Source organism: Bombus affinis, chromosome 2 (genome assembly GCF_024516045.1).
Source record: "Bombus affinis isolate iyBomAffi1 chromosome 2, iyBomAffi1.2, whole genome shotgun sequence".
In the NCBI taxonomy this organism is placed as follows: Eukaryota; Metazoa; Arthropoda; class Insecta; order Hymenoptera; family Apidae; genus Bombus; species Bombus affinis.
Genome location: NC_066345.1, coordinates 13,776,635 through 13,788,062, shown reverse-complemented (window position 1 = coordinate 13,788,062; position 11,428 = coordinate 13,776,635). Strand labels below are relative to the sequence as shown.

Genomic DNA, 11,428 nt, shown 5'->3' with positions numbered 1-11,428 from the left:
GGCTGCCTCTACTCCGTCGTCTTTCACTGCCTCCCCGTGAACGCACACACCCCACAGTGCCTCGATATTGATTGGCGGCGGTCGCATGCCACGTGACTTTTACGTGAGCCACCGCGCCACGACGACCGCGACGCATGTACGCACGCATGTGCGCCTTCCTCTGTCTAACTTTCGCTATGTACATGTGGATAGGTGGCTGTGAGCGTGAGATGGTTTCGCGGGTAACGGCGAGCGCGCCCTCGCCCTCGCAAGCCCTTAACCTTCGACCGTGGCTTTTTGTTTCGAGGCCACGATACCGTTCGGCTTTGGCCCGATACGCTTCTCCATCGGCAACGACCCCGCCCTGCCGCCAGACCTCATCGAGATTACGTACGGCGTGACACTATCTTTCGGATGCCGCTTCAGTTCGTTAGCCTGCGGTTTTGCATGCGATTTTAATTTTGTGCGTTGATTAAAACAGCAGCTGTGCGACGCGCCAGCGTTTTGCTTTTTTGGGCAGAAGGACGGAGTTTTTGGACTTTTCGCAGTTTGAGAGATCGACGTTTAGGCTTGGTGGAAGAAACAATTTGGTACGTTGCGGTTTTACTTAGTGTCGTCGGAGAGATTCGATGTTTTCTTGGCCACGTCGTTCGGATTTCTCAACGGGACAACGGGCACATGTTCTACTTTAAATTCGGACAGCGTAACACGATAACAGTTTTTGCTGAATCTAACAGCCAACTGGTATACGATGTTTTGAAGTAAGAAGGACCAAGCCGCGCGTTGTATCCCGTTTTGTATTCCTTTGCTACGCCTCTCGTTTCCTGTCCACCGTGTACCATGGCAAGGGGTTGATTAATCGTTCGCAGTTGTATTTACTGTTTTCGCGTGGGTCCGTCTGCGAGGAAAAATTCATTGTCCCTCGTAATCCTCCTTTCACGGTTTTCATACCTCCTTAACGGAAAAAGTGAATTATTTTTAATTGTAACACTTTTGAAATATACGAGCGAAAATGTTCTTCAACCTTTGTCACTACGCTGCGAATATTTATGCACTTATGGAAAATTTGTAAGCGTAAAAACATACACAGCGTAAATAATAATATGCGATAATATAAAATAATATTTCTCTATATAAATTCCATCGTCTCAGCCTTGTCCATAAAACTATGCACGAGAGGGAACCTCAACTCCAATGACCTTGACCTGCAAAATCCTGAGTAACACGCACTCTGTCCGAGACCTGGGGTGATAGTGGATGAAAAGTTAGGTTAGGTTAAATCCTTCAGGATGTACGATCATGGAACCTAACCTGATCTAACCATATCTTACCACTGTTATCACCGCGATCTTACGCACGTGCATATGCAATTATTTACAACTACGTATATCGCAGTACGCGTAATCTGACAAATAACATTTATGACTTTTCGTCATAATTTCTCAACCACGATCGTCCCACGACTCGGGCAAAGTCTACGTTGTTCAAAGACTCAGACAGAAGACAAGATATAAAATATCCGGAATTTAAGAAAATTGCAATGAACGCCTCCTTTTGCGCGCGATCACCAGATATGAAATTATATGCAAATCCGCGGTGTACACTGAACCTGGGCAAGAATCGACGTCGGGTCACGATCTCGATCGCCAGTATCATCCAATTGAAAGTGACGGCGTTCCTCTGTCATGGCCGCGACTCTCCGGTGTGCCGGGGCTCGCATCGCTAACCATAACGAATACAGAGCGGAGGACGAAGAAGAGGAAGGTATCGCGGAACGCGGTGGAAAGGTCGGGGCACATGGTGGCCAGCGACGCGGGTATCGCGTGGCTCGTCCGCGAGGCGATGGACGGCCGCGGAAGGATCAAGCTGAGGAAGCTGTCACGCAGCCGAATGTCGCGGGCCGCCGTTTCCGCTACCAAGCTGAAGCAGTGCGTCAGAAAACAGCCAGCTAAAATAAGGAAATGCATGTGCCTGCCATCCAATTACGCTCTCGTTGAATTCCCCGTAGTCTGGTCCGAGCTTAGGTTTGTTAACTTGGAGCTTTCCCTCTCGAAAGCGTGTGCCCTCCATTCTTTTCGCGTGCTCTGTCATGGGACGTTTCGATTAGATAGATGCAGAGTATAGTTTGACGAGAGCGGGAGCAAAATCGGCTCGTAAATCGTGCTCGATCGAGGATGAGATTTTAGAAGCTGGATCGTTGGGTGTTTTGTTCGATCTTGCCATTTAATGGTGGAATTATCGAGCTTTGTTTCATGTTCTACTTTGATGTAATGTTCGTTGATCGTTGTAATTAAGGTGATACGACTTTAGGATATTTACTAACGTGTAGGTTCAATGACATTTATTGGAAATCTTTAACACGTTCTACTTCGTTTACGTTATAAAACGTCTATTTTTATCTATACGATGCGAATGAGATAACAGACAGTGAACTAATTAGAAAACAAAAGCAACAACAAAAGTATACAATTTGTACTAGATAACATCGCGTATCCTAGTACTCGTATAATCATAGTTCTATCTTAATAAAGGTCAACGTTTGTCACAACTATATATATATATTTTCGTTCATTTTTAGCAATTACGAAGATATTATTGTTTCGATTAAAACTGCTTTTCATGTTTGATTCATTCATTTTTGCGTTAATACGCATCGATATTTCAGAGCAAACCAGCAATTATGCGACGGTGCAATACGATGTGCCACGGGCCACGTTTTCCCAGTGCATCGTGCCATTTTATCCGCAGTCAGTCCTTACTTCAAGGCGCTTTTCACCAACAGCCTAAAAGGCGGGAAAACAGAGACGACGGAAGTCGTGATCGACTCGGTTCCTGGAAAAATATTTAGTTTGATCCTTGATTATGCTTACACCGGTACGTGCAACGTGAATGCTGACAATGTCGAGCAGCTTTTGCCACTGGCTGACCAGTTCGAGGTCCTCGGCGTTGTCCAAATTTGCTGTCAGTTTCTCTTACAAGAACTTCGACCAGAAAATTGCCTGGGTTAGTAGGTGAAAATCTATCGGCGAAATATTTTAATCGAGGAATAATATAGAAAATAATATCGAGGATAAATATAGGAAACGATAAATAAGAACTTTTTAACGAATTTTAAGCATACACAGATATTCTTTGATTAAAGTTTCTTGCTCTCAAGACTTTCTCAAATTTACCAAAATGTTTCTTGTTTTCTATTGGGAAATACTATACAATACTATATAAAAATAGACGACGTATAAATTAGAAAATTACTCATTACGTGTTCCATCTTTGTTGTACAAATGTTTAAACGTAAACAGTTGAAGTCTAATGAACAATATTCTGTATGCTCCCAGACATTAAGTGTTTCTACGTACCTACGAAGATTTGCAAATTCACGTTTTACATATTATATCCAATATAAACTTGTGGCTTTAAAATGAATAAATCTTGAAAATATTTGTAGTTATATGTGACGAGAATTTTCTATCTTACTCTATTAACCATCGTACATGTATCTTCAATTTAATATTTAAATATTTGGTAATTAATATTTAAATACTTTCCCTTCTATTTTATTAAATAAATATCGTATGAACATTACAAATTTAACGGTTTGCTGGTTAAATCATCGTTAATGCCATTTTTCGTGCTTACATCTTCTACCATCGAAAACTACCGCATTGAATATTTTAATAGGGACGCGTTTCTCTCGTTTCACGGTAATTTACTGAAATTTTCACCGGTAGGCATCTTCAAATTCGCTCGCCACTATTTCTGCCGCGACCTGGAAGAGAAGGGCCGGAAATATATTCGCCATCACTTTAAGCGGATACTGCAGGAGAGCCCGGAATTCAAAGAGCTGACGAGCAAAGAACTCGAGGCGATTCTACGCGACGACGAATTGAACGTTAAAAACGAAGAAATAGTTTTCGAGGCCGTTAAAACCTGGATCGAGCATAACGTCGATGAAAGGAGGCCCTATTTGCCCAGGCTTTTGAAATGTATGCGCTACGGTTTGATGAGCTACAACTTCTTTACGAACAATGTTCTCACGTGGAAGATCATCGAGGAGGACGAAGTGAGTGTTCTTTGTACGATCGATCGATCGTTTAAACCTCGAAAGAAACAGGAACCTCTTTTTTTTACCGAACCAATGAATTTATTATTTTTTCTGGTAATTATTTCTATAATTATCGTTTCTTACTTTTCGCTCCAGTAATCACTTCTCCTGTTTCCTTTCATTTCCTTAACGAGTTTCACGCAAATGAATCCATTGAATATAATCTTATAATATACATACGTATAATACGTAACACAGATTTATGTTTCTATTCATTCCAATACCTTCATTACGGATTGAGTTTTCATTACTTGTATCTGATGGTAAAAAATAATTTTTATACGAAAAGAATCTATTTCGATGTTGCAAAACTTCACGCGTAGAATTCGAAAATAAAGGAAATAAACGATACAAGTGAAGAAGAACCAAATTAATTACGACCATCGAGAACATGAATTCTAAAATACATTCTCGTCCTTTTAAGTCCTGTCAGCAAGTGTTAGCTCCCGCTGATCAGTACCTGAAGGAACAAGAAGCGAAACTAGGTAGTGGCGAAGTCGATTTAAAGAATCCCCTGGCCAAGCCCCGTATTCCCTATGAGATCTTGTTCGCGATCGGCGGATGGAGCGCCGGTTCCCCAACAAATTTCGTAGAAACCTACGACACGAGGTGCTTGATACTCTCCTCAGACCATAAAACACGGTTTTTCATTACGGTAGAGCTTCATTTAGTCGAAGGTTTAGTCGAAGGGAATTTTCATTGATTGAAATTCTAGTTGGTCCCTATCGACTGGTTCTATTTATTTGGATATCCGATAAATAAAAAAACAACAGACTAATAAGCCACAAGTCTTTAAACATACATCTCTGTCGACCAATTATTTGTTTTCCCATGAATTTAGATAAACGGAATTTTCTTGGAATAAAATAAAACAAAAAGTGGAATATCAATCCTTTCGCCGTATAGGAAAGTGACGAAGGAAATAATTACTTCGAAATTCGATATTATATGGATTGGTTATTCCAATTACTCTGATATTTATAGATAACTATAACGTTTATAATTAACCGATCCTCGCGTTGTCGATTTCGCGGCACGAAAAATCGTGATCGGTCCGAGACTCACACAGGCTACGTGTAATGTGAACTCCAGAGCTGACAGATGGTTTCTATCAGTGAGCACGGACGCCACACCGAGGTCCTATCACGGCCTGTGTACATTGAACAATTTGATCTACATGATCGGCGGGTTCGACGGTAATCAGCACTTCAACACGGTCAGATGCTTCGATCCAGTAACGAGGGAGTGGCGTGAACGAGCCTGCATGTATCACGCGAGGTGTTATGTCAGCGTTTGCACTCATGGTCGGTATCGTTCCCTTCCGTAACTTTTTCAGGACAATGAACCTTGTCCAACGTTGTACGATACACGAACATAAAGTTTTTCCTTATGTGATTCGTTGCGTTTCCACGGAATCTATTTTAATATCAGTTTTCTCGTGAAAAAATATACCTGTATAAAAATCTGTACTACAATTTCTAATTAATATATTTGTAACAGAAATCAAGTCGAATGAAAAGCTTCCGGTCTTCCTTAACGATCCTTTGGTCAATTGCAAACCACCCTTTTGTAATATCAATTTTGGCGATTATAATTATTATTTTTGTAACAGAAATCAAGTCGAATGAAAAGCTTCCCGTCTTCCTTAACGATCCTTTGGTCAATCGCAAACCACCCTTTTGTAATATCAATTTTGGCGATTATAATTATTATTTTTGTAACAGAAATTAATTCGAATGAAAAGCTTCCGGTCTTTCTTAACGATCCTTTGGTCAATTGGAAACCACCCTTTTAGTAATATCGATTTTGACGACCCCCAATGTTTACCAAAAGATGAATGTTTCAGTGTTAAAATCAGCCTATACGGTATGACTCATTCTCCATTAGGTGGAAAGATATATGCTCTCGGTGGTTACAATGGCCGCACAAGAATGAGCTCAGGGGAAAGATACGAACCGCAAAGAAACCAATGGGAAATGATACCACCGATGCATCGACAGAGATCGGACGCGAGCGCAGCAGCCTTACAGAACAAGATCTACATCGTGGGCGGTTTCAGTGGTCGCGAAGTTCTGAATTCCGCGGAAGTGTTCGACGTCGAGACTAATCAATGGAGTTACATCCATCCGATGATCAATCCACGATCCGGCGTGTCTTTGGTCGCGTTTCGTGACAGCCTTTATGCCTTGGGTGGCTTCAACGGTTTCATTAGACTTAGCTCTGGTAATCTCGTCAATTTTTAATCGATGAAATCTTAAACTTATCTCAAATTCATATCACTCGTTTATGGTTGATTAGTTTATTCACTGACTTCAGTCACTTGATCTTTTTGATTTTAGTTGTTTCTTTCAAATGAAAAAGATATTTTTACAGGGCTGTAATCGTACAATTTGCGATACTTTTAACAAGATCGTAACGATGTAAAGTATCGAACGCGACATGAAGCATTTTAAACGATTTCATCCTCCGATGGAAATTATTTTAGACACGTAAAAGCTTTAATGGCGCAAGCACGCGACTCGATGTTACAGGAGATCGTTCAATGAACGAATTCTCCTTAACTGATGTATTTAAATCGCATTAAATTTTCTGCCACGTAAAATTCAAGTCACGAAATGTTTAAATCGCATTCGATTGCCTATTACGTAAAGTTGGAATTACGTAGCTTCGTCGGACGAGAAATTTTATTCTCGCAACTGTTTGTTTGTTAAAGAATTTCTGTTTGTAATAAACTCCTAAATTCTTAGAATAGTCGGTGGAAATTTGCTGTCTAGTGGCAACCCGTTGCGCAGAAATCTGACGCCGCATCGGAATTAATGTTCCTGTTACAATATCGACCCTCTTGATCTTGCAGGGGAGCGTTACAATCCGAATCATTCGGAGGATTGGCACGCGGTTCCAGAGATGTTCAGCCCCCGCAGTAATTTCGCCACGGTCATCCTGGACGACATGATATTCGTCGTCGGTGGTTTCAACGGTAATTTATATCAAATACATAATTCTTCGAATTTTTATAATATTATCATTGTATTATACAGGGTGGTTGGTAACTGGCGGTACAAGCGGAAAGGGGGTAATTCTACGCGAAAAAAGAAGTCGAAAATATCGAATAAAAATTTTTCGTTTGAGGCTTTGTTTTCGAGAAAATCGATTTTGAATTTTCGCTCGGTACGCGTGCACTTTATCACGTCTCGTTATAACGGATCTCAGCGCATCTCTTAAGTTTGTTTCCGCCGTAACAGAAAATTAAGAATACATAATGAAATAATATGAAGTAATCATAAAGTTTATTATTACAAAAATTGCTGAAAATGTTGCCCATTCTGCCGAACACATACTTTTGCTCTTCTAATTAAATTTCTATGAACACTTTCTAACGTATTCGATTGTTTTAAAGTATTCGTACCGAGCGAAAATTCAAAGTCGATTTTCTCGAAAACAAAGCCTCAAACGAAAAATTTTTATTCTATATTTTCGACTTATTTTTTCACGTAGAATCACCCCCTTCCCGCTTGTACCACCAGTTACCAACCACCCTGTATATAAAAGTGTTGATTTATGAACGCACAAAATATATAAAATTATTGATCTATAAATTATAAAAATCGTAACATACTGATAATAAAAGTCCTTTATTTACTTATTTCTTTTTCTTGTTAAATCGCGTTAAGGGAACATGTAACGTTATTATTAGACAGTCTTAAGCATTCGTGAATTACTTTCGTCAAAATCTAATTCCGATATGATCTACCTATTTATACGAATATGTCTTTTGTTTGAAAGGTTCTACGACGATTGCATACGCGGAATGTTACGACGGAGACAGCAACGAATGGTACGATGCGTCGCCGATGAATTTGAATCGAAGTGCCTTGAGTGCGTGCGTTATCGCTGGCCTTGACAATGCGCGCGAATACTCGTATCACGGCAAAGCGCGAGATCTTGGTCAAGGTTATCAATCTTTATCTTTAGTTAACCTTCGAATAAATCAAACTTGTATCAATTCGTTTTATTTGTTTAACTTCTTACTTCTGTTGATCAACTTCGTTAGATTAACTTGAAACATTTTTTAAGACAGAAACACTTTTTTGAAGGATAACTGTGAATCTGTCTGTCGTCGTTTTATCGTCGATAATATTAATATTATAAAATTATTAAGTTTTGTCTTAAGGTATGAAACGATAAAGATTATCAATATATAATAGGATGACGAAGAAATGAAAAATTAATATACTTCGTACATTGCAAGACTAATTAAATTAATAGTAGTACAGGAAGAAATTTATCTTTTCTAGGTCAAGCCTCGTCGGAAAACCAACAAAAAACTATCCAGGGTGGAGAGGGTGCTGTAGAAACGAACGCAGACATCCCCACCGAAGAGGAGGAAACAGCAAACTTCGATGAACACGTTCAAAGGGATGTCAGCCCTATGAACGAGATGGCTGAAAGTGTCGGCAATTATCTAGGATAATTCAAAGGACACTATACACGAAATTAGATTTTTCTAAAGTTTAAAAATGTGAAAAAAGAGATACTTCGTTTGGAGAATGTTTGTTACACGAATACGTGAGATTTTTGTCGCACCATCTTATTGCAAACGATATGGACAAAATCGTGCAAAAATTATAAATTATGCACAGTATATCACAAAATAGATTAACAAATGACATTTTTTACATTCTATCAAAATATAAAGAAATAAGAATGTAAATCCATGGTGGTGCAAGATTCTCAATTATTTGTGAAACAAAAAAAAAAAAGGAAGTTTTGTGGAAGATGAATTTAGAGAAGTAAAATAGTTAAAAAGAAAATTAGTAGCCAGAGCCAGGCGTTTAGAACAAAGAACGTGGTAGGTATTTAGAATGTTTCAAGTTGATCCTCTTTTTTTATAGCTCGTTTTACAAAGTAAATTTTCGCGTAAAACGTTTACGCAGGTTTTAATTGCGATTAGGTCTTCCAATTTTTATCGAAAATCGCTATTTTGTAAAGGGTATTATTTTTTCTGCTACGCTATCTTTTTTTCCTTTTTTTTTTTTTTTTTTTTTGTAGAAGATACTTGCACCTCGCGAAATTTTTATCGAGTTTCCATTCCGCAAGGGTCTACGGATTTTATCGATTTGCGTAATAGCGACTAATTTATGTATTTTATTACGACTTTAAATATTTTTTCTCTCGTTCAGAATACGATTCTCACGAAGATACACCTGCATGGCTGGTTGTTTCACACGTTTACCAGAATCTTTTTCTTCCCTTTTTCCCCTTTCACTTTTTGAATAATTAGTCAAAATTGTTATTTTTCTATGCGCACGTTTTCCCTGTCCCTGCATGTGTATCTTAACGTAGCACATTCTTTTTGGTCGAGATCCTGATACGCCTTCATCTGTTATTTTAATCGAATAAAAGTATACCAATTACGAAACTGTTTTATTTTTCTGTCTTTTATAGATTAACACGAATAATATGAGAATTATCGACACGTTACATGCACGTAACGTAATTCCAAAGTATATCAGTTTTACGAAATGTAATTAAAAGTTGTAATGTACCGAAATATCCGAGTTGTTGCTTTCGCTAGGTCGACCGTCATCTATCAGGGATATGATTCGACGTTATTGGTCATGGGATGATCATATCGCGACTCGACTAGCAAGATTGCTAAACGAATTAAAAATTTATAAAATAATATTCAATGTTCGATCCATAGATCCATAGGATAATTTAAATGCAGATAATTCTGGTAAGAACGTAAAGACAAAATTCATTGTAAAACAACATGGAACAAAAGGATCAAACTATAGAGAATCGGCAAAAATAACAATAAGACACTGAATCTTTTTTTTTTTTATTAATCTATCTCATTTTTGTATACGTAGATTTATTCATTTTTCATATGCATTCATATATTATGTATAGTGTATACATTGTTGTTACTTGTTCATTGACATTGCGTTACCGCAACTACAAACGTTCTTCATCGATTTAGTTCCCCTCCCTTTATCTCCTTCTATCCTCCTCTCTTTTCTCTATAGTTTTTTTATTCACCTCCCCTCCTTCCGCAGTGAACCATTCGATCGACGATCGTTTCGCATTCCAGCGACACTCGAACATATCGTTTCGATTACGACGCTGCTGTTTACGATTGTTCTCGTCCAACGAACACAGCGACGAGATCTATCGAAACGATTCCAACGATCGTGCAATATCCAGAGAAGAAGAATCGCGATCGGTCGCCTGGAAAATACCGTTTTCCATCCAAGTCGCGTACTTCTTTCATTCTCCTTTATTCCTTCTCTCTTTTCTCAATCTGCTCTAACGAACGTTCGCGATTCGTTTTCACTTCGAAAGAACCCATTCTTCGTTCGCGTTTGGCCGAAATCGCGTCGCTAAAGACGAATACAAAATGATGAAAAACCGATGACTCGGCGACCACAGCGAAAGGTAAAGGACCAACGCCCCTACAGGGGACAAAGAGAATTTTTTAATCCATTAAGGAGCAAAGTATCATTAACGCGACATGGCATTTATAATTATTTTTTTTAATTGATTTACATTATCGAATTCTATCGAATTCACATATTAATTACGAAAAGGAATTTCAAGAATTTGTTTAACATTATTCTTCCTTTTCTTTTTTCTTCTATCTAATCAAGAAAAATGAATGTTTACTTTGTTTCTTCCATCATGTTCATCGATTAACGTAGATATGCCTGGATATTCTTTTAACACGTTTACCAAAGCGATAGTTCTTTATTCTCTTTCTTATTTAAAACTTAATTATCATTCTGAGATTTAAATCTTCGATAAACGTATTGAATTGTAACATAAATTCAATCTGCTTTCACGTTTATCGTATAAGAAGAAAGATTCCGATACTTGCAGTATCAAAATGGCTCGAATATAATGGCAGCTAAAAATTGTATCGGTAACAGGCATATCTGAGTTCCAATGATCTTCGAATATCTTCCCATTTCATTAATCTTTACGATGGCCGAGCCAAGAAATTGCGGTAGAAACGGTAAAATCGGTAAAAACTTAACATTACGGTGGTGTGGGTTAAGAGTACAAAATCGATTGGCGATTAACTAGAACGCGCATTAAACGTACAATTAGACACAACGACGTACAATTGAGCAAACAATAGGACAGCACTGAAAATTCCTTCGACCAGAATCGCATTCGAACTCTTCGCACTATTTAGCTTCGTCGAATCTTTCTACCGCTTTGCGCCGAGTTCGCCACCATACGCTCTTTCTATCGATCGACAAACGGGCTTGAACGCGTGTTTCATCGTTGTTCAGGTGGCGCGCCTCTTTATTCTCTTCTCGCGTAAACTCGAACAATTTCTTC

The 11,428-nt window shown here is 38.7% G+C and overlaps 1 protein-coding gene across 1 annotated transcript; it reads left to right on the top strand.

Annotated features, from left to right (window-relative positions):
- Window positions 1-18: 18 nt before the first annotated feature.
- On the top strand, window positions 19-9,500 carry LOC126927296 (kelch-like protein 10). The gene is made up of 9 exons (XM_050743524.1): window positions 19-2,003; window positions 2,645-2,982; window positions 3,708-4,039; window positions 4,506-4,690; window positions 5,174-5,385; window positions 5,969-6,304; window positions 6,936-7,058; window positions 7,865-8,032; window positions 8,377-9,500. Exons 1-9 carry the CDS (start codon window positions 1,777-1,779, stop codon window positions 8,550-8,552), a joined length of 2,097 nt encoding a protein of 698 aa, XP_050599481.1. The 5' UTR covers window positions 19-1,776; the 3' UTR covers window positions 8,553-9,500.
- Window positions 9,501-11,428: the final 1,928 nt, after the last annotated feature.